We start from the raw sequence: 23307 nt of genomic DNA, 5'->3' as shown, positions 1-23307 counted from the left end.
AGCTGGAGATTCACGACGCTGGCTTTCTTTTCCTACATTGTTTATGGTACGTGAAGTAGCACGAGCAACAAAGATAGATCGCCGCCGGACGCCAGGGGGCGCTTAAGGGGAAACACGCTGTGTTCGCTTAGCAGAAGAAGTCAGTTACCATTCGCCAAACTTCACTAGCCTACCGATAGCTGCCACCATGGAAGAAGCAAAAAAGAAAGATACTAAGCCCCTGGAAAAGGGGGAAGAGAAGGACAAGGATAAGGAAAAGGGACAGAAATCCTCTGGGAAAGACAAGGAAAAGAAAGAGGAACAAGAGTTGGTAAGTTTGGGCATATTTTTCATTGAAAAACTAGCTCAGGGGCTGGAGCAGATTTGCCTTAGTCACCGTCGCTTTGACAACACCGGCAGAGCAGGCCAAAGTCACGGGTATTTAACTACAACATCTCATGCATTTTAATTTTCTTAACTATAGACATTCCCCGTATACAATGTCAACACTATTCTCCATTTGCACACTGTATCTGGACAAATTATTGAAGTTCAACCCCGTTAGCTACCATTAGCCTAGCTTGCGCCGTGCTCTCAGCACTGTGTTGGCTGTGCTACCAGCTAGCGAGACCTTGCTGTATGACACAGCAGCTCAGGTCTATAAAAAAAAATAACCCCCACAGCATAATGTGCTTCATATTAATATAAAAGTATTTGGGATGAAACTTCTTTTGAAATAGCGGAACCTGGTGCCAAATTATTTGAAATGTATTGACGGCCATAGATATCCATAATAAAGGATATTTATTATGGATATCTATGTTGACGGCCCTGTCGCTTTTAACTGCTTTGTTTGTGTTTTATGGACCCATATACACTCGATGTCAAGTTGGACACGTTCATCAGAAATATGATGGGATAATTTAAAACTATTGCCATAGACCAAAAACAATCCAATAGGTGTGGAATTCTAAGTCGACGAAATATGTTAATTTTTGTTATATTCTTTGATTTCTCCGTCCATCCACTGACTCCATCCATCTCTCCCACTATCTCTGTCCAACTATCTAGCCATCCACCCATCCATGTTTTCATCTACCCTTCCATCCATCTTCCATCTACCCTTCCATCCATCTTCCATCTACCCTTCCATCCATCAACACATCAATCTATCTGTCCATAAATCTTTCCTTCCTTGCTCTATTTTTTTAGCTGCATTGTAAAATGTAACACCTAGTCTCTGTAGAAATATCTGGCATGAATTTATGGGGAGATTTGCGTTGCTTTAAAGGGGTCAAAATTATCACAGAATTTGGGCCTGGAAAAACGAACTGATTCTGAAAAGGGAAATGTGAAAGAACCCAGTTGAAAGAGTACATTTCTGAGCACAAGTTTTTATATTTTTATTTTAATCTATTCTCAGTTGTGAGAAACCCACAAAAGTTTCTACACTGTCAATATTTATTAAAGATGAAACAAAAACAGAAACGTCTGCACCGCATCCTCCAGAACCTCGCACAGTCAAGTTTTGCTGCAATTGTGTTTTAGTAACCAGGATTATTGTGAAGGAATTGAATTCCAAGGTTTGCAGACATTTATCTTTGCACATCTCTCTTAAAACCCCTCCACAGTGTGTCAGTTCCATCCACCCAATTGTCTTGCGTTCATCCAAGACCGGGTTGATATATAGTCCCTAAAGCGAGTTCTGGGGCTTCCCCGGTCTCCTCCCCCTGGGTCATGCCTGGAAAACCTCCAAAGGGAGGCACCTATAGGGCAAGCTGATCAGATGTCCAAAGCACCTCAACTGACTCCTCTCAATGCAGAGAAGCAGCAGCAGCTCTACTTCAGCTCCCCTCAGATGACAGAGCCTATCGCTGTATTTCTGAAGCTGAGTCTGGCTGCCCCCCCCCCTCCCAGAGGAAGCTCCTTTCAGCAGCTTGTATCCGAGATCTCGCTCTGTAGGTCATGATCCATACCGTATGACAATAGGTGAGGGTCGGAACGTAGATGGACCAGTAAATGGAGAGCCTTGCTTTTTGGCTCTGCTCATTCTTCACCACAGACCAAAGCATCGGCCACATTACTGCAGAAGAAGCTCCAATCCAGCTGTCCATCTCCCGTTTCATCCTACCAGCACTCAGGAACAACGCACCTAGATACTTAAACTCCTCTGCTTGAGGCAGAGTTTTGACCATTTAAAGTGATAAAAGGAGAATAATTTGTTCACTTTGTCACATCCTGATAAGTAGAACTGTATAACATAGAGGATGTGCTTTTTTCTAAAAGATGTTACTGTGCTACGTTAAGCACAACTTAACATGACTAAATGCTTTTTTCCCCCATTTGTTTTAAACGTTTTCATGGTTCCACAGTTTTGGCTCTCATTACTTCTGAAAACCGGTCTTGTTTCATAGAATAACATTTTTACCCATGTCCTAATTCTTCAGTCGGAGGAAGACAAGCAGCTACGGGAGGACCTGGAGATGATGGTGGAGAGGCTGAGTGTGAGTGTCAGAAACTTCTTTTCTTCCATGTTTGGGGATGTCCAGACCTTGTAGCTGAGAAGTTTTTTTTTTATTTTTCTTTCTAGGAGAAGAACACAGCTTTGTACCGTCCGGCGTTAGAAGAGCTTCGCAGACTAATCCGCTCATCAACCACCTCCATGACCTCAGTACCAAAGCCCCTGAAATTCCTGCGCCCACACTATGGCAAGCTGAAGGAAATCTACGAGAGCATGGCCCCTGGCGAGAACAAGGTATGTCTCTTTTCTGCTGTCTGCAGGTTGAACAACGATGCTAATCATAGAAGGGCCTTTTGGACCTAACCTTTTGTCACCACCACCACTAGAGGATGAGCACAATTCTATACAGTATTAGTTTGAGGTAAAAATCAAACTAATACTGTGTGTGCTTCTGTTGCATCAGCAGCACACACAGCAGTGGTCTCAAACTCAAATCCTTGAAGGCCGGTGTCCTGCAACAGCTAGATGTGTTCCTTGTCCTCTACACCTGAACCAAAGGGTTAAAGAGCCTCACTAGCGTTCAGCCAGGCTCTATAGAGCTCTGCTAATAAGCTAAGCTTGGAGTCTGGTGTGTTGAAGAAGAGACTCATCTAAAAGTAGGACAGCGACCCTCGAGGACGAGTTTGACACCACGGCTCTACAGCATTAGAGCAATAACACTCCAGTGTTTAGACAATTTAAACTCTCATGTATGTTGGCAACTCTCTGTCTGTTTGTCTCCTATTTTATATACAACAAATTAGGAATGATATAAACTTAGAAAATGTCATTATGATGCTTCAGATGTATTGATCTCTTAATACTTGAAGACATCTCCATGACTGAGATCCCGTGTGTTGCAGCGATTCTGTGCTGATGTGGTGTCTGTGTTGGCCATGACCATGAGCGGAGAAAGGGAATGCCTGAAGTACCGTCTGGTCAGCTCTCAGGAGGAGTTGGCTTCCTGGGGACACGAATACGTCAGGTAATCACGTCCCCTTAGATATCAGTCACTCCGTATGGAAAAACCTGCAGATAAACAAAGTAAATACAGTCTGTGATGTTTCTCACTTTTTCCTTCAGTTTTTGTGAATTTGTGGCAATTTCACTGCTCACTGCTGCTGGATGATCAATTATGATGTTTATTATTGCTTTACAAGTATGGAAACACAGTTATGACATTAAATAACAAAATAAGTGTGTGGCTATAAGAAATGTGTTATATCTTTTCTAAATTCTGTGTTTTTAAACACTGAATTTGAGGAGGAACTTGAGCCTCAGCTAAGTTGGTCAGCTCTGACCTTTTTAGCACCTTGTATCCACAGATTACACTTGGGTCCCGTAGTTTGCCCCACCATGTCTTAATCCTTGTCCATCACTTTAATCATTTTGTATTTTTGGGATCTATAATTTACTGTAGCATTAAATTACTTTATTACTCCTACTTTCCGTTTATTTGGGTTCTGATGTTTGTAGAGCAGCATCATATATCGAAGCGGGTCACGATGGCAGTGTGGGCACTATTGCAGTTGCAAGTTAGATGCAATGTTTATTGAAATATAATCATTTAACTGGCATGCATTCACATTCTGCATATTTCTTATTTATTTGGCCGGCTAGTTGGACCCTAATGGGTCTTAAGATCCACACCAGGTGTATTGCCTAAAGCTCACGGAAAGAACCGTGTTCTGAAAAGGAGGGGTGGCCATAATCCATATCATTATTGCCACTTTCAGCAGTATTGCAATTACATATTCTCCTAAAATTGTGCAGCTCCACGTCCCTGCTTAGCTTGGTGGTTATAAAGTATTAGCATCCTCATCAAATACCATTATGGGGGCCTTCTAGGAGGATGAGGAGGAACCTCCTAATTGAGGTTCTTTGTGGTCCTGAAACTACATTTTCTGTTGTAGATTAGCTGTAGAAAGGAACATAACTGTGCAAAAATGGCAAAGGGGGTGTAATGACCAACAGCCACATCACACGAGCTGGGAACAGTCTGCCACTGTTATCACCTTGAACGACATTAGAAAGGTTTTGAAAAGGCTTGATATGTGAGGGAAAGTCGTTTCCACATATTCCACAGCTTACCATGTTTTATAGCTTGCCTCTTCTTTGCTTTCTGCATAATGCCGGTCATAGAGGAAGTGGAACGTGCCAAAGTGATTTAGTTAAGATCCTTTATGTTTATCTGATGGTTTGTAACTAGATGGGATTAAAACATGTGTTTATTTGCACATCCCTAGTCAACCATATGCAGTATAGAATTTGTAGAGGGCAAGATAAAGGTCATCTTAAAAACTATGCAAAACTGTGTTTTTTATATCTATTGGCAAATATTTATGATTCCCTGTTTTTGCAAATTCTCCTCTGTCTGTTAGGCACCTTGCAGGTGAGGTGGCAAAAGAATGGCAGGAGGTAGAGGAGAGTGACAAAACCCAGCAGGAGACGCTGCTGAAGCTGGTGAAGGAGATCGTGCCCTACAACATGGCCCACAATGCAGAACACGAGGCGTGCGACCTGCTGATGGAGATCGAGAGGCTGGACATGCTGGAGGACTATATCGATGAAAACGCCTATGGAAAAGTCTGCCTGTACCTCACCAGGTGTGTGTGTGTGGGGGGGGGTTACATTTTGCTAAATAAACCTAAACCTTGCTGTAGAATCTGCCTGACAGACTCGCTGTGTAGAAATCTGACTATTGATTTTTGGCTTCTTCTGTTCTAGCTGTGTGAGTTATGTTCCTGAACCTGAGAACTCTGCGCTGCTGAGGTGTGCCTTGAACATCTTCAGAAAGTTTAACCGTTATCCAGAGGCCCTGCGCCTGGCCCTGATGCTCAACGACATGGAGCTAGTTGAAAACATCTTCACATCCTGCAAAGACATGTAAGACCCTCACTGAGACACAACCAGGCTACGGCTGAGTAACAAAGTGCTCCTCCCTATCTGTGGAGTCGCTCTGAATGCAAAGCCTCTGTCTCCTCTCTCTGCAGAGTCATCCAGAAGCAGATGGCCTTCATGTTGGGCCGTCACGGTGTCTTCTTGGAGCTAAATGAAGACGTGGAAGACTGTGAAGACTTGACAGAGATCATGTCCAACGTGCAGCTCAACAGCAACTTCTTGGCCCTGGCCAGAGAGGTAGGAGATGGCAGCAACCCATTTTTTTAATAAATGACTGCTGTCACACCAGAAATCAATAGATTTTTAACCACAGACACAGCTGAAGACTGTTTAGACCAGTGTAGGAATTTAGATGATGTGCTAAAGATGTAAATAATATGAACTCCTGCTGTAAAACTGTGGCTTAATTAGTCATTTTAATGCCTAGCTGTCAGCGGTTCAGCCTTTAAATCAGACGCTGGATTCTCAAACAGCTCTTGGCCGCATCGCTGCAAAAGCATCCGCCTGTAAATGAAAGATAAACATGGAGGACTCCACTTTCAGTTTTACTGCAAACATTTTTTTTTCTTTTTCCAGCTGGATATCATGGAACCCAAAGTCCCAGATGATATCTACAAAACTCACCTGGAGAACAACAGTGAGTCCAGTTCCCAGTGTTTACCGCCTGTTGTCAGTTCATGTGATGTCAGATGTAGACGGTTTGACATGCTGGCCACAGTCTACACACGTCTGCAAATCCATCCCTCCATCTCCTGTGCTATATTGGAAAATCTGCAAAAAATAGAAATCTTTCCCATCAAACCATAGCTAACTTTTGTGTTTATACTTAGCTTGATAAGCCCTGAGAATGCTAAAAAACTGAGTCTTGGTTTTTGTGCTAAAAACCGTTTAAGAGCCATTGTTTAATAAGTGGCATGTCGGGCCAGTAAAAGGTTTCTACTTCATCTGCGACACGTTTCATCACGTTTGTTGAACACGTGTCAGGGTTTGGTGGCAGCGGATCCCAGGTGGACTCGGCTCGTATGAACCTGGCCTCTTCCTTTGTCAACGGCTTTGTCAACGCCGCCTTCGGGCAGGATAAGCTGCTCACAGATGATGGCAACAAGTGGCTGTACAAGAACAAAGACCACGGTAGAGGAGCACACGCCAGTCACACAAACATCATTTTCAGACTAGTTATCTGATTGTTTTCAGTAAATCTTGTGTGTTTCTGCCGGCTGTACAGTTTAAAAAAAAACTAAAAATGTGTCCTCAGGCATGCTGAGTGCTGCTGCTTCTCTGGGTATGATCCTCCTTTGGGATGTGGATGGTGGTCTGACCCAAATTGACAAATACCTCTACTCCTCTGAGGACTACATTAAGGTACGGTCAGGTTAGGATGGGCTCTGTTGCTGAGGTTTGAGTAAATACTTGCAGTCGTCTATGAAAACCTTGTCTTAGAGGCCATTTTAGACCTGCTTAGCTGATCTGATCATGTGGAGCTTCTGACACGTCACATGACTCCACTTATGGTTGTATCTCTGTTGGTAGCTTACTAAAGAGCATTTAAAGTAATTACCATCAGTAAATGTGGTGTTTCTAATAGAAAGACTGTGACAAACTGACATAGTTGTGAAATGAAAGAAAAAAGATTGATGGGATTCAAAGTTTATGTCAACACATAAAAATCTGTGTTAAAGTGACAGATTGTCTTTAGGCCCATTGAGTCAATACTTGGTTGGACAGTCGGATATGATCTGAGATTACACAACAGACAGGCGACTGGTTGTCCTGCACTTTATTTATTTTATTTGGGAACATTTTGAAATCAGTTTCCTTGTTTCCTTCCACTTGACAAAAATGCTCAACACCACACATTTTGTTTTCTTGTTCCATATTTAAAGCATGACTTCTGTAGAAATATCAGCCATAAATGGAAAGTTAAGTTTTGTATTCATAGTAAATATTTCCGTAGAAAAGGACCGAGAATTTAGTAAAAATAAGTCTAGGAAAGTAGGACTTTTTTACCACGGCAGTGTTGGGGGAAGCATGTTTCAGCACCATATGTGGTGCATCTAGAACAGTCACTGTCCTGGATGCTCACGTCTAGCTAGGCTTCATGTTGGCAGCAGCGATGAAAGCGGCCTCCCTGATTAACTCTTCTCTCTTTTCCACGGTCTGCAGTCCGGCGCCCTCCTGGCCTGTGGCATTGTGAACTCTGGTGTGAGGAACGAGTGTGACCCAGCTCTGGCCCTGCTCTCCGATTACGTTCTCCACAACAGCAATGTCATGAGGATAGGCGCCATCTTTGGGTGAGGAGGTTTATTTGTAGAGAGAAATACTTGTTTGTCATCCTCTAACAAAATTCTTCTTGTCGGCACAAAACCATGAAGTAGTATCATCTTGGATTGTGACATTAATGGCAGTTTCCTCTCTTTGCTTCCAGACTGGGCCTGGCCTACGCCGGCTCCAACAGAGAAGACGTCCTCTCTCTGCTTCTTCCTGTCATGGGAGACTCCAAATCAAGCATGGAGGTATGACCTAACATTCCCCATCACCTTTTGCTTAACTGGGGGTCAGTTCAGTGTCACCTCAGTGTTTGTGTAAACTCTGCAGGTGGTTGGTGTGACGGCGCTGGCATGCGGCATGATCGCTGTGGGGTCATGTAATGGAGACGTGACCTCCACCATCGTCCAGACCATCATGGAGAAGAACGAGCAGGAGCTGAAGGACACCTACGCTCGCTGGCTGCCTCTGGGTTTGGGACTCAACCACCTAGGTGTGCTTCTACACAGTACCACGAGGAGAAAAGGATTAAATACGAACTGTTTTAAGCACTGAATTACTTTAATTAGGTCAATTTCTGACAAACTGTTGCCATTTTATCATCCCCAGGAAAGGGGGAAGCCATTGAGACGACTCTGGCAGCTCTGCAGGTTGTTCCTGAGCCTTTCCGTAGCTTTGCTAACACATTAGTGGACATCTGTGCATATGCAGGTACGTTTTGTGTTACACCTATAGCTGCTTTAAGGCTTCTTTGAACCATGCATGTCTAACATGCAGCAGCTGATTAACCCTAAAACACTGCAGTAAATTGACGCTCCCATCTCTCCAGGTTCTGGCAATGTGCTGAAAGTGCAGCAGCTTCTGCATATCTGCAGTGAGCACTATGAAGCCAAGGACAAAGACAAGGATGAGGACAAGGACAAGAAGGACAAAAAGGACAAAGACAAGAAGGAGACTGCTGATATGGGCTCTCACCAGGTAAGGACGACGTCAACCTGAAGATGACAATCTGCACGCCCAGATTGTTAGTCTACATCATTTTTAGGATTCTCTCTATTTATAACAAATGTTTGGAGCGTTTCTTCCAAAGTGCCATGTGCAGTTAAAGTTGATATGACCACTGAAGACCAGGGGCCTCGTGTACGAAGGGTGCGGACGCACAAAAAACTTGTGCCGCGATGTTTAACGGCCAGCTTGCCATGTACAAAAATTAAAGATGCGTGAAAAGTGTGGTAATCCTCACCAATTCTTGACCTGCAGTGAAAATGTGCGACAGCTGCACAAACTTCTTTAATCGACAATAAAAAAAACCCACAAAGTACAAAAACTCACCCTGATCCACTAAAATATAACTCCATTCAGGTTTATTTCACTCAAGGAGCAGCGAACCTGGTGTTTTTGAGCTTCTATGGTATACATCCGTACAAAGAAATAGAATAACATTTGGCCTCATACATAACCTAACGCGCATCGAAATGATGGAAACGACCTCAGATGTAAACTGTGAACATTCCTCAGTTTTGGTCACATGGGAATGCGCATCGGTCTGTGCGCTGAAATGCATGTGAACCATCTAACGAGCTCTTTCATTCTCACCGAAATTAAAACCGGGTCGAATCAGCAGATAATTTCTGACAGAACGGCTGTTTCCATTCCTACGGTGGACACATTCACACGTCCATAAATGGCTGCATAAAGTCGGCCGTAATTGTGGATCGATGGCATCGCTGATGGAAGAATGCAGAGGGAGCTTGTGCTCAGAGATCCTGCTGACGCATGATGATCAGTGGATTTATTATCCGGTTCAGGTTGTCCAGAGAAATTGTTGAATTGGCTCCAGCTTGACAGAGAGAAAATATGAAGAACCTTGCGTCGCCATTTCAAGTTCTAACTCCACTGCAGCTTCTGCAACCGGAGCTTTTCAGAGGGAGCTGACTGACAGGTCGGGTAGTTAGCGTCCCTGAGCCGCCCCAAGCCTGCCCTCTGGGACGATCTCATCCATGTTGTTCAGAAACATAAAAGTCACCTGAATCGTTGCTCTCATGAGGCAAGGAGCCCATTTCCAAATGTTATCAGAGTAAAGGCTGCACTCTTATTGCTATAATCCTGCTCAACTCAAGATTCCCCTACTGTCATAATAACTATTCTCATCATAATAGTTGATTCTGGAAACAAGAGCAGGCTCCATGCACCATGGGTAATTTTTATGTAACAGCCTGACTGCCTGTGTGTATGGGGACAGACTTCCTGAATGAAGTACTGGAGACATATTCACATCATTACAGTGATTTGGTGAACATTAGAATAATGAGCATTAAGCTATAATAAAGCTCAATGCAGCAGCTAGAAAACGTGGTTTGATTTTGATGAACATTGTTGAACAAAACGGTCCGACCAGTAAAACGTCATATTTTTCTTAATGAGTTGCTGATGTCACTCAGGAAACTGTATATCCCTCAAGGTGTCTGTGACTGTCTGACAGCTCTGTTGCCATGGTTATTTGGACGCGTGACGTGACTTCCTGGTATTTATATTGACTTGCATATGTAGCCAGGGGCGGTCCAAGGTCCATGTGCAGCTGCGTCCAATTCCACGCAAATTGGCATTTATCAAGGCAACACATGCGCTGATCCGTCTACGCACGGGAAAGAACTTCAGATGACTCGAACATCTGATTTTATTTTTATTTTTTGTACCAAAACTTTCAGGATTTCTCCATACTGCCAATCTTTAGTATGAGAGCTGGTTTCTTAGCAAGATGTCTGAGTCGCCCTTAGTTCTGACTGTGAGTGCGTGGTTGCTTGTCCTGTGACTCTGCTGCGCTTCATCCGGCAACCTGTCCAGGTCGTAGCCCACCCTTCACCCAAGGGTGCCGTGACCCTGCTAGGATAAGCTGGTAAGGACGATGGATGGACAACAGCCGCATTGCAACGTGGAGTAACACGGACAGAGGACGTGAGCTGTATCGGTGCGCCTTGTTAACCTATCACCGTTCTGTCTGGATCATTTCCAAACTACAATGGGAGCTGGACAAGCACAGAAACATACCTTCACTGGTGCTGTTTCAGAACTGTACATTGTGCTCCACTCTTGGTGGACTTAAATCTAAGTCCCGACTGATTCATGCAGCTTCAACAACCTTGCGTGCGAACATTAAGAGGAAGAAGTGAAGGGAAAAGCTGTAGACGTGCCCATGGCTGCGTGAAAGAGGACAAACACCAGACTTTGGTGGTGCCGCCAGTCACACTGCAGGATTTTCCCAGAAAAATATCACACTGCGTAATATTTGTTGGTTTGCTGGAGCTCTATATCAGGTGTCTGTGTGTCACACTGACCAACCACAGACCAGAGATTCATGCTCACAACCAGAGCTTTGCCCCCCAGTTTGCCCACGACGGTTGATAACCTGGCCTAATGCATATCATGTAAATGTGTTTCTCCTTTCAGGGCGCTGCTGTTCTTGGTATCGCTCTGATTGCCATGGGCGAGGAAATTGGTTCTGAAATGGCTCTGCGAACATTTGGACACCTGGTGAGTTTTTTTTATTCGTTTTAGCTGGTATTCTGCTCTATAAACATGAATCCCGCATATCTGCTCACACCTGTAACACTTTAGGTCAAAGCTGCATTTTTTTGCTTCATATTTGTGTTCTAAATCTAAGAGGGTTCCTGTTTTTGTCAGTGGAAATGGACACAGCCTGATGCTCATGTTCTCTTTATTCACTCCTCCAGCTGCGTTATGGGGAGCCCACCCTGAGGCGAGCGGTACCGCTGGCCCTCGCGCTCATCTCCGTGTCCAACCCTCGTCTGAACATCTTGGACACTCTCAGCAAGTTTTCCCACGATGCTGACCCAGAGGTCTCCCACAATTCAATCTTTGCCATGGGCATGGTGGGCAGCGGTAAGTGTTAGCATCAGTTAGCTGTTATCAGAATATTGAAGGGCCTAGTCCCGTACTTTGAAAACCCCACTAAAGCCATATATTCATCTGGCGTGAACAGAGCTTTGGACCGGGCGTGATCAGCAGACAAACATTGTTGTGCCATCTTCCAATAGTACCACGGATCAGTCAGAAAGCAAGATGGTGACAATTGATGCAGCCGCAGTAAAAGCCAGTAGATCGTCCAGCAATGACGTTGCTGACTCTCTCGGCGCCATTGCTTCTCCTTGTTTACTCGTTGCGTGCGTGTGCAATATCGTACTTCCTGCCATGTGATCTCGTTATGGTAAATGTAAATATTTGAATCTAGAAATAAACTATAATAAGCATCAGGGCGCGATCATTTAATTGGAAAACAGTAGAAATTCATAGTCGAGGTGTGTGACTAGGTCCCTTTAAGATCTGCTTTTAACACGGGATTATCTGTTACAAACTCAATCTTTTACAAACCTTGATCTTTCTTACAGGAAATGGCACTTAATACAGCTTCAAGTTGCTTCTCTGTCATTTCCACAGTGTAATAAGTTGTGAATTTATTTCTTTTTCTTCAGGCACAAACAACGCCCGCTTGGCGGCCATGTTGCGACAGCTGGCCCAGTATCACGCCAAAGATCCCAACAATCTCTTCATGGTCCGCCTGGCACAGGTGTGTGGCCAAATAATGGGCAGCCAGCATCAGACTTCAGAGGACCTTTAAAAAAAGAAAAGCTGTACCTGTCTCTGTGTGTTTGTGAGTATTGAGCCATTGTTGCTTGTGCCTCCACAGGGTCTGACTCACCTGGGCAAAGGCACACTCACGCTCTGCCCCTACCATAGTGACAGGCAGCTGATGAGTCAGGTCGCTGTGGCTGGACTGCTCACCGTGCTCGTTTCCTTCCTTGACGTCAAGAACAGTGAGTTGATGTTTTTTTTCCTGGTTCTTTACTCCTATTTGTCACCATCTTGTCAGATTCTGTATTTCTGGGGGTCTCCTGCGGTAACTTACGCCCCGGTGTTCATTGTGTGCGTTTCAGTCATCCTGGGCAAGTCTCACTACATCCTCTATGGCCTGGTGGCTGCCATGCAGCCCCGCATGTTGGTTACATTCGACGAGGAGCTGCGACCACTGCCCGTGTCTGTCAGGGTCGGACAGGTAAAGCCAGAAATAATTAGCCTCCTATAAAACGAGAAAAAATCTTTTCAAACTGGAATTCTTCAAACTCATGTAAAATATTGTTGGGCAGAAGATTTAGGAGGATGCAGTAAAGCAAGTTCTACTTAATCTGGCTTTTATCTGCCATTTTGGGTTTATTCTACACAGCATACATCAGTTTCACTGACATTTATTTAGGAAAAGGTGTGCAGTTATTTCTGAAGGCAGTTTGTTGGGTTATTTTCAGGTTATCATGGAGACTGAATGTAAATGCCAACTCCACTTCTTGGATTTTTATGTGCACGATATTTTTAAAACCATGATTCGTTTGCCTTCAGCTTAACAGTTATGCACCAATGCGTGTTCATCAGTCACATAAGATCCTAGTAGAATCCATGGAAGTTTGTTTGTTTACGTTATTAAACAGGAAAGGTTGGTGGAGATGCACCCATCAGAACTTTGTGGTCATTAGTCTTGCTCCAGTTTTTGTAAAGATTAGATGATAACCGGTTTTAGCCAGTTAGGGTTTGTCTTTAAAAAAAAAAAAAAAAAAAGTCCTTAGAGGAAGAAGATAGAAAAAGCCCTACCTGCTGAGACTGATCATATACTCTTGATTTAGAAAGGTAATTTACGTGAGAGCAGCTGATATAAAACAACACGCGGCCTAAAGGAAGACGTCTCTAGCATCTTATATTAGCTGTAGGTGTGGTTGCCTTTACTAAATGTAAACATTAGTCTGCGTTTATTCCCTCTGGAGAATCCTTACCTCAGTTCTTAATGTTTCCAACAGGCTTCCTTCCATTGACCCTTCCTGTTATCTGTTGAAAGTATTGATCTCTCCTGAACATTTCATGGAAAACCTTTTATTAAGTAGGGCTTAGTCCTTTTAGCTATACTCTTTGAGTGTACTTTGAGTCTTCTTAACTCTGTAATGGCATCTACTCCAAAGACTGCTGTTGTTGGGACTTAGGTATTGTCTGTTTGCTCATCAGGAAAAGTGAATCTTTATCCCTCTCGATTGACGAGTCACCTTTCAAGGCCAATCGAGCTGCGAATAAATCATTTCTGGTCAGCTGCCGATTTTTCTGGGCGCCTCAAGATGAAACCTTCTACCATTTATTCTGAAACTGTAGATGAACCCCTTCTATGGTGGACATATTTGTTACCTCTGTGATTTAAGTTAAGAGACATTTCTTTGCCACCAATATCTGTGACTTCACCCTGAAAGGCCTGTCGTCCTCGATAAACTTGATATACCTCAACTTCTGGAGGAAGAAGATGGAGGAAAATGAAAGCTGAACGTCTGTTTGCGTTTTCTGTCCACAGGCTGTCGATGTGGTAGGCCAGGCAGGCAAGCCCAAGGCCATCACAGGTTTCCAGACTCACACCACACCAGTGCTGCTGGCTCACGGAGAGAGGGCGGAGCTGGCCACAGAGGAGTACCTCCCCGTCACGCCAATCCTGGAGGGATTTGTTATCCTCCGCAAGAACCCCAACTACGAGACCTAGTCTGTACCCATTCTCACTGGCCTTTCCTTGTTTCTAAGGGTTCTCCTTTGAGGCCCTTGGCAATTGTTGTTTAGTTGTTGATTGCAATGCTGAAAGGACTCAAAACAAGCCTGTCATCGTTTGTTGTCTGTGACCCAGCTCCAGCAGTCATTAAAAATTGATGGATGTGGTGTTAGGTTGGACTGCTGTAACACAGGGAGGACATTCTGGGACCTCATCCTTTCTACCTAGATGGTTCCACATTGCTCTAATTTTGATCCACCTCCCCCAACACATGGCGACCCAACTCTTTGACTCTTGGACCAGTTTATTAAAACGAAACCCGTTTGTCACTCTTCTGTAAAGTTTTCTTTCCTGAGTCAATGATTAACTAATGCCTAGCCAACAGCGGTGATATTGTTGGCAAACATCCACGGCCCTCTTTTGTAACTAGAGCATTTAAAACTATGTATTCTGCTTCACCTTTTTTCTTTTTTTTCTTTTGGTTTTTGTTACAGTGCTGTAAAAGGTTGAATCAAAAATAAATACATCAGTTTGACAGAAATGTATTGATTGTGTGACTACCTTGTTTGTTGTACCAGTCGTACATGAGTGCTCATCAGCTTCACTTTTTACAAGGGAAACTGGTACTTTTTGGCTATTTTAAACATAAAAAAATTTGTTTTGGAAAACTATTGTCTTGCCCACCCTAGAGGGGACATAATAATAATAATTATTATTATTGTTATTATTATTATTATATAATTATTATTATTATTATTGAGCTTTATTGATCTCACAATGGAGAAATTCACTTCTGCATCTTAACCCATCCCTTTGGGGAGCAGTGGGCTGCCACTGTGCGGCGCCTGGGGAGCAATCAGGGGTTAAGGGTCTTGCTCAGGGACCCAGAGTGCAGGCAGTGGGGATCGAACCGGGTACTTGCAACCTTCTCAGAGCGCAAGCACACTGCGATAACCACTAGGCCAACACTTCCCACCATAAGCAAACCAACATGTTCTGCACAAAGCAATAACCGATCAGAAATATTAAGAACTACAAAAAAAATACTGTTCAGTGCCAGTAGGTTTATTGGTTATTGGCACACTTCAGTAGCAAGGCGGTCCAAAGTGCTTTACATCATTAAAACATCATGAACATAGTTGTGCAGATTATTTAGAAAAAACAAGTTTTTTATTTAATACCAAGTTCGGAAGCTGAAAATCGGGAACACACTTGAGGCACTTTTTTAACAGTAATGCAGGGTTCCTACTCAGCCTTGAGAAGTATTTAATCTTCTAATATAATATTAATCTTCTTGTATTTATCATCTTCTAGGTCTGGAAACTGAAGTATGTAAAAACTTAAATTGTATAAATGCTGTGATTTTTTTTTTTAACCTGGTATGCATGAAACTGAACTACTTTGTTCACCACATCTCTAGTTCAGGATTCTGCCCAGGAGTATTTTGTTTTTTGGGTTTTTTTTTTCCAGGAATTTTCACAAAATAAAGGTTGCAGAGTTTAGTTATTTAAAATAAATCTGCATAATCTAACTTGGTCTAGATGCCACAAAGCCAATGGGACCTACAAATAAAACTTGACACAAGCTGGTTTAAAGTTAATGTTTTGTATTCAAATCTTTTAAAGGGACAGTGTTTAACTAATTTGGCATTTAATAAGCAAAAATCAAGTATTGATTTTATAAATACATATTCTGGCAAAGTCTAATAATGCCACATCAAAAATGAATGCATTCTCATAATTAGAATTAGTAGTTTATAAATACATAGGTGCCAGTGCACCCAGTGGGAGACGCCATGTTTCATCACTATGTCTGATTTCAGAAGCAGTAAGGGGACACACTCAGCATTAAGCGTTTCCTGGTGCAGGAGACAAAGACAGTAGTAGCTCATTCTATTTGCCGTTTTCTGTTGAAATGCAGGACTATCCATACTCTGCCCAGTGAGAGGGAATAGAAAGTAACTGGGGAAAAACGAGAGTCTATATTGGCGCAGCTATTATTACCAGGTGGAGTGGAGTTAATTAATTCTGAAGGAGCACGGACTCAGAATAAAGTGAAGTTGATTTTTGGCATTATGCTAGAAACAGGACAGCGTAGTCCAGCAACTACTCTGTCCTCCCAGCAGAAACGGATCGTTTTGTTCGCCTCTTTCTCCCTCAAGCCACGAAGGGTATGTAAGTACAGTAGGCGGAGGGATATCGGCCGGCCCGTTCACTCTAAGACAGGCCCGGTCTCTACAGGTGTTTACAGTCACTTATTTTAGACCCCAAATAAGCAACTGCACGTGCAGAAATGAGACCAAAAAATGTGTGTCAGAATTTACAAGCGATTTTGGTAAGAAAACAAACTGTCTTGGCAACAGTGCCTAAACCCATTTCACGTGATGATTTCACACATCCTCCATGTATTAGCTACTGATAGTACATGGAGGATGTGTTGAGATTGTCACACTTAGTATACTCAGGCTTCTGTAGTAGCTATTATGGTGAAGTCATTTGTAAGTCATGCAGAAAAGAATGGTAGAAATTGTGAGTCTTAAAAAGTATGGAATGTTGTAATAAATGTAAAGTTGGTTTACTAGTATCCCTGTAGACGGCGTAAGTGACGTTTCTATTGACTGGACATGCAAACTCTTGTGAGATGCAACTGAGGGATAACACTTTTTTTAAATCTGCTTACTGTTAATGGTGCCCATCAGGCCTGCCGCCCTGGGTGGAGAACCTTATTTTCTAAGTCAGAAACCGCCATTGGCTGAAGAACTGTAGAAAACCAAGCCTAGACAGAACGGGTCTAATTATAATCAAGCAGTTGAAGGTGTGATGTGCAAAAGAAAAAAAACAATTGTGTTTCAAATCTGTGTCATCCAGACTAGATCAATTAATGTTTCTATAACTGACAAGACATGCCTGAAAGTTTTTTCCTGTTTTAATATCATGACATGACTGGCCTAGAAGACAACAAACAGCCAGGGGATAGATCCCAGCTAACTTGGATTTGGACACATGGCTCTGTGAACTGGGTTAAACTGTAAATAATAGTGGTGGGCGCAAAGTCCACGAATTGACCAAAGGACAGGAATGAATCCCAGCGATCCCAACGTTAGAGATCCACTTCCACCCTTTGCCTAAGTCACTTGGTTTATTTTTTATCTACACGGAAACTTTGGAGCTTAAAGTCACTTTTATCGGTCCCAAACAAATTCCCGCTTGTTAATATAAAAAAATAAAATAAAAAAAGATTAGTGATGATATGAAAGCATCCACAGCGCGATTGATGATTACTGCCTGGGAAATTTTCACGTGACTGGATTTGGCCGGAATTAGTAGCTACCGGCTTCCGGGGAGCTTTCCGTCCGTCCGGCTCTGCGGACTCAAGGAGAGAAAGGTAACACGGCGCTCCTCGGCCAAATTCTTTATTAAAATGTTCAGTTTTTCCCACTCCTGCCACGGGATACTGCCTCAGGCTGTCTGGGAGTCCGTTAAATGTCGGTGTCACAGTTTTGGTCCGGGGCCACAGCCCTGTGGTGGGACTTTTTTAGAGTGCTTTCTGCTGACTCCTGCTCCTGCTGTTTCCAGGGATTAGCTAGCGCTAGTTAGCATTGCGTGCTAAGACGACGTGGGTGTTCTTTCTTCGCTTGCAGCTACTCCGACTAGCAAGCTAGCGCCACGGCGCGCTGCCAGGACGAGCCCAGGCTCGCGTGGGCCGACGAAGAGTCGGCGATATACGCTCGATATAAGGCGAAGCGACGTGACAGCGGCACCACGGCGGCTAGCGTCGATGATACCGCGGCTAAGCTAGCATTAAAGCCACTTTGGTCGGTGTGTATTTGTTTTAGCTGTGGCAGAAAGTGGCGAGACATACGTCTGGCGTTCTCCCTATTTTTTTTCTATTTTTTTAAATATATATATATTTAATAACATTTGGGATAATTTCAACCAAGAACATGCCGGTGATGATTTAATATCAGAAGCCATGTGATTACGATGCAATTTTGGTGGCAGCAGTGTGAGACGTGTGGTTTCTACGGTGAAGGGTGTAAACATCACAGCCCGACCCCGGTACCTGTCCGCGAGGCAGACAGCTTTGTTTTGTGGTCATATATGTCAGCACGCGGGCAGAGGGGGGGGGACGTGTAGTGAAAAATAATCTGAAGGGTGTTTATCGCCTTCTTGCTCCTCCCCGTGAAGTCTTGCCGGCTGCCATGCCCTCTGGTCAGCAGCTGCAGCGAGGGCAAGGCAGGACAGGCGGCGGTCGAGCATCCTCCGGCGACCCGCGGTCTGCAGCGCTGCAGCGGCGGAGGGTGCTGCTGCCGCCAGATGTGCCAAGTTCTGTGATCCTGCGCGCTGTCGTCTGCAGTGCCGACCCCACGCGCGCGTTATCGCCATCCGTGTGTGAGCGGGGGGAGAGAAATACCCCCCCCCCCATCCTGTGATCGATCCTCGGATCAATGTCAAACTTCACCGGTCATCGCGTCCGTGCTATAAAGCCGACGGCTCGGTTTGACGTTATGGCTGTTTTTTGGAGACACGCGTGGTTGTCATGGCTTAAACAGGAGGAAATAAAAAAAAAATGGGGGGCCTAGGCGTGGTAGGCAAGAAGCCGGCTCGGCTGCCGGGCGGCTTATCGCGCCAACAGCGGGAGAAACCACGTGGTGAATCCGGGTTGGGCCTAGGGAAGTTAGCAGCGTGGCTAACCAGGCGCCGAGCAGCAGCCCGGCCTTCCTGATGCTCGCTTTGTGGGAAAAAAAAAAAAAAAAGTGTTTCATGTGTATGACTTTAACACAGATGCTCGTTTGTAGACGTCAGCGGGGCTCGTTGTTTGCGTGAGTCGCCAGACAGACACGCCCCTGTGTCATAACAGAGGTGTCCCCTCTCTTCGGATTGAATGCTCGTTGGCCCCTGTATGACGGGGATTGTAGTCAAAACCATAACCGGCTGAGATCAGTGCTGACGGAAGGCTTACATTTATGTGTTTTGGGCCATTTATTGCTGCAGAAATGGTGATCCTGATGCTCATGGCCGCAGACATGTGACCATAACAGAGATGTGAGTCCAGAACGGAGATTGTTGACTGTGCATAAGGTATAGACCGCATGCAGCTCACATAGACATGTTTACCTCTGGTCTTTCTCTGCTGGCAGATGCCCACCGTTCTCATGCTCGGGTCTTAGACATGCTTCTGCCGGAATCTCACAGCAGAGATTTAATCACAGCACGAATGCATGGCGTTTCAGAAACAGGCAGGTCTTGCTTTTTTTTTTTTTGCTGCCACAGGCCCCGAGTTCATGCATGAGTGGGCTTTGGCAAAAAAAGCTGTCAGGGGATGGGAGGGAGGGAGGGAGGGAGAAGATGATGGCAGGTGCTGTGGTGCCTTGTCGCAGAGGCCCTAACATTCACTGGAGGCAAACCATGTTTACTGTGGACTGTGTGTCAATAGCCTGGCGTCTACTTAAAACGAATAATCGCTGCTGACCATTGGCCGTATTTACCCGCATAGTTGAGGAAGCGCCGTTGTTAAGTTTTGTATTTATGGCTATCAGAGCAAGGAGCCCTAATCTAATTTTAAAGCCTGGGTGTTGTATTGAGAGTGAAAGTGACCGTGTCATGTAGTTCTAGAAGAAGTTGTTTTAATTTCTACACAGAAGGGTGTTAGTTTCACTACTTGGTTCTGCTGTGCTGTTAACTGACAGTAATACATCAGGTTTTTTAGTGTCGGGTTACAGTTGTTTTAGCTAAAAAATGGGCCCATTCCTGTCACCAGCCGACCAGCCATACACACCAAACTCCCAGAGAATTGGACTACCTGCACCCCTCCCTCCCCAAAAAAAACCCCAACAATAACTCTACTCTACAACCCTGTCCCCTCTGACCCCCTGTCTCCACAAAAGATCGCTGAGGAAGATGTCAATAGGCTCTTTCAGCATCAGAAGACTGGAAAGCTCCAGGGCCTGCTGTTGTTTCCCATTCTGCCCGACAGCATAGGCTGACCGACTGACACCAGTCTGAAATCAGCAGTCTCTGGAGATGTGTGACGTTCCCTCCAGCTTCTAACTCTCCATCCTCATCCCGGTCCCCAAGAAACACACCCATGTGGTGTTAAATGACTACAGACTTGTTGCCCTGATGTCTGAGGTCATAAAATCCTTTGAGCGTAAAGTAATTGGTGTGTTGAAGCATCCGAGGCCCCCTGCTGGACCTCTTGCACTTTGCTTACCAGTCAGTTGGGACATAGGCCAGGTTCCTGTTTGTTGACCTTAGCTTGGCTTCCAACCCATGCATCCTCCACCAGAAGCTCACCCAGCTCCCAGTACCAGCCTCTACCTGTCAGAGGATTACTTGGTTCTTGACTGACTGACTGGCAGCAGCGACAGGTGAGATTGGGGAGTATATTCTGCACAAGAACCGTCATCGCTGGCATCCCCCAGGGCTGTGTTCTCGCCTCACTCCTCTTCTTGTACACAAATGACTGCACTTCAGCTGAAACCCCTGAGGTTCGCAGATGGCTCACCTGTCATTGGTCTGATCCAGGAGAGTGACGGGTTTTCATATAGACAGGAGGCGGATTGGCTGGTCTACCTGTGCGGTCGGTACCATCTGGAGCTTAACCCGCTCAAGAGACTGGAGATGACGGCGGACTTCCGACAGACAGCCTCCTCAACGAGACTGCTGTGGATCACTTCTGGTTCTTAGTTTCTCAGTACCTGATATAGTACTCAGTGGAGATGCAAACCAAAAACTGACTTAAGATGGTCAGTTAATGGTTCATTAGACTGAAGTTTGCTCCATCCGATTAAGTGATAGCAGAAACAGATCGTGGAGCGATCCAAACGGAGTTGCATGTGGGATTATTTATTTGACAAGGATGCAACATTAACTGCGGTTCTGTTTTTAAAATGTAAACACTCAACACGCTCCTTAAGTTACCACCTAATGGCAGTTTTCAGCCGTGCTCGGAAGGCCCGGATGCAATGACAGCATTGCGCAGTAGATGGGTGACATGATGCCGATGAGCACAGTTGACGGTGAGGGATCCGGGTCCTCGCCAGGGTTTTATTTCAGCGTGACGGTGGACAGCTGGCAGCGGGGGTGGGGGGGTGCACACACGTGTGCTGGTGTCATTTTGCTGCTTCTCTGCATGCGTTGCTGCCACGGAGCGTTGTGTAGTGCAGATTAAAGTGAGCTGTTTGTCAGGCTAATAACAGCTAGCGTTAGCTTAATGTTGTTCAGGGGGTTTATAGCTGTGCTGATGTACGTTCAAGAACTTTACACACTTCTCTATGTAGCTCTATATGTTATCTTGACCGTTACGCTTGGTTTTTAATGAGCCTAAATAAATGCTGTTTATATGTTTATACCTGTCGGTACTCTGAACGCTGTAGAGTACCGGGCGATATGACTTATGGCTTAAAACTAAAATCTGCGATTTTATTAAACCAAATCCCGATTAATTGATTCATTTATTTTTTTTCCTTGTTTTACAAAAAGAAATTACGGAAACTATTTGAAGAGTTTGCTTTTACTTGAAGCGTTCGTCTGGTAGTTGACCTGATAAAATTCAACTAAATACAAGCTCGGAAACACGCTTGTAAAACCAGATGGGGCCCCGGCGTCGTAAACAATGAAAATATAACTAAATGTTTGCTGAGTCAAGCCGGCACGTCGTCAGGTTGTTTTACTAAAAAATAATGAATCTTACCGGTGTTCTGGCCCGATCAGAACTGAGCAGGGAAGCAACAGGCTGCAAACTTTCCAGGTGACCATTTGCTGCCAGAGTGAATGGAACATGGAGGTAATCAAGTCATTTTACATTTCCTGTACATGGGTCAGAGGCTCCTCACAGCATCCAGGGAGCTGTTGTTGTGCAACCGGCCACCTCAGCAACAACATGAGTGTTTTATTGTTTAGAGGCCGCCTGACGTCCACAGTCTTTTCTTCCTCTCGTCATTGTCTGACGGCCGTTTTGTTCCAAGGTGAAATTTAGCAGCGGCACCGTGTCGCTGTTTGGGTAGATTTTGAGTAAGGTTTACAGAAGGTTCACGGCTCTGCTTCTTATCCATCTTATTTCTGTTGAGGAAATATTACCCCAACACAAAGTCAACAGCGGCGCAATGGGCTGTGTTGTGTAGACTGACTAGAAAAAGATTGAAATCCTGCGTTTGCAAACAGTCCGTCACGGCGAGTCTGAAACCAGCCCTCTTATTGTCCTGTGTGGCCCTTGGTTTTCTTCTGTGTCTTACTCTTTTCTTTCCCTGCAGCTTCAGCAGGAAAAAGAAACCACTGGTATAGAGGGTGATATGAGAATCTCACAGAATGATAATCTTGTAAAAATCCAAGGTTTTCATGGCATTTATACAAAAAAAACAGGATGTGTCTCATAGGGGTGGGCGATATGGACTTTTACATTTGATCTCGATATAGTGTCCTACTATTGTGGTAACGATAAGACTATTTACAGCTTCTTGCAGTCTTTTTGAGGTAGCTGTGACTGCATGTCACTTATAGCCTAATAAGCACAAATGTAACAAAACATGTTAAAGCAAAATTTGAAATGTGTTTCACCAAGGCACCAGTTGCATAAAGAAGTGTTATTCATTTTTTTTATCACTAAACTACAGACAGTAACTGCATTGAAATGTATATATCTGAATCTAATGACACTTGTTGATGCTCTCAAGAAACAAGCAGTGGAGAAAACGGCATAAGTAACAATCCTGACTATACTGGCAGTTTTCCTGATTTCCTCAGCCATCCGTAATTGGATATTATCTTCAAGATAAACACAACATCTTAAGAGATTTGTCACAATGACCATAAAACAATTCGATAAAGGCCCAGCCCTAGACTCATGATCTAAATGCCTTTTCTGCTGAAATTCTGCCTTAAGAGCGGTTAGGGTCCACACCATTCTTCATCTTTTTCTTGAAATCGCTTCAAAGGGAAAATTGTTGCAGCGTTATTCCAGTCAGCAGCATTAGGGGGAGGAGGGGCGATTATGTAGTTCTCTATGTGCTCATGCAGCCGCTGCAAAGCTTCAGTAACTTCTGCGCCTTTTCTTGCATTCGTTAAATAAGCTTAAAACT

The 23307-nt window shown here is 44.3% G+C and overlaps 2 protein-coding genes across 2 annotated transcripts in view; both read left to right on the top strand.

Moving 5' to 3' along the window:
* The first annotated feature begins 187 nt into the window (after positions 1 to 187).
* On the top strand, positions 188 to 14732 carry psmd2 (proteasome 26S subunit, non-ATPase 2). The gene is made up of 21 exons (XM_036149641.1): positions 188 to 310; positions 2427 to 2483; positions 2570 to 2734; positions 3343 to 3464; positions 4861 to 5085; positions 5207 to 5365; positions 5473 to 5617; positions 5957 to 6017; positions 6365 to 6511; positions 6636 to 6742; positions 7544 to 7671; positions 7806 to 7893; positions 7976 to 8138; positions 8255 to 8356; positions 8475 to 8623; positions 11093 to 11176; positions 11377 to 11545; positions 12136 to 12230; positions 12351 to 12477; positions 12598 to 12716; positions 14043 to 14732. Exons 1-21 carry the CDS (start codon positions 188 to 190, stop codon positions 14223 to 14225), a joined length of 2718 nt encoding a protein of 905 aa, XP_036005534.1. The 3' UTR covers positions 14226 to 14732.
* Positions 14733 to 17539: 2807 nt separating this feature from the next.
* LOC105926754 (eukaryotic translation initiation factor 4 gamma 1) overlaps positions 17540 to 23307 on the top strand; it is a 53628-nt gene continuing 47860 nt past the window's right edge. The window contains exon 1 of the mRNA XM_036150082.1: positions 17540 to 17612. The gene's annotated coding sequence lies outside the window, so the exon portion shown is untranslated. The remainder of the gene's footprint in view (positions 17613 to 23307) is intronic.

Source organism: Fundulus heteroclitus, chromosome 18 (assembly GCF_011125445.2).
Source record: "Fundulus heteroclitus isolate FHET01 chromosome 18, MU-UCD_Fhet_4.1, whole genome shotgun sequence".
Classification (NCBI taxonomy): Eukaryota; Metazoa; Chordata; class Actinopteri; order Cyprinodontiformes; family Fundulidae; genus Fundulus; species Fundulus heteroclitus.
This window is presented reverse-complemented; position numbering and strand designations above follow the sequence as displayed.

Bases quoted from the DNA above. Each gene is read 5' to 3' on its own strand.
- psmd2 (XM_036149641.1), top strand. From the start codon at position 188: ATGGAAGAAGCAAAAAAGAAAGATACTAAGCCCCTGGAAAAGGGGGAA. The intron at 2,735-3,342 runs GTATGTCTCTTT...CGTGTGTTGCAG, and splicing joins TGGCCCCTGGCGAGAACAAG to CGATTCTGTGCTGATGTGGT. The intron at 7,894-7,975 runs GTATGACCTAAC...TAAACTCTGCAG, and splicing joins ACTCCAAATCAAGCATGGAG to GTGGTTGGTGTGACGGCGCT.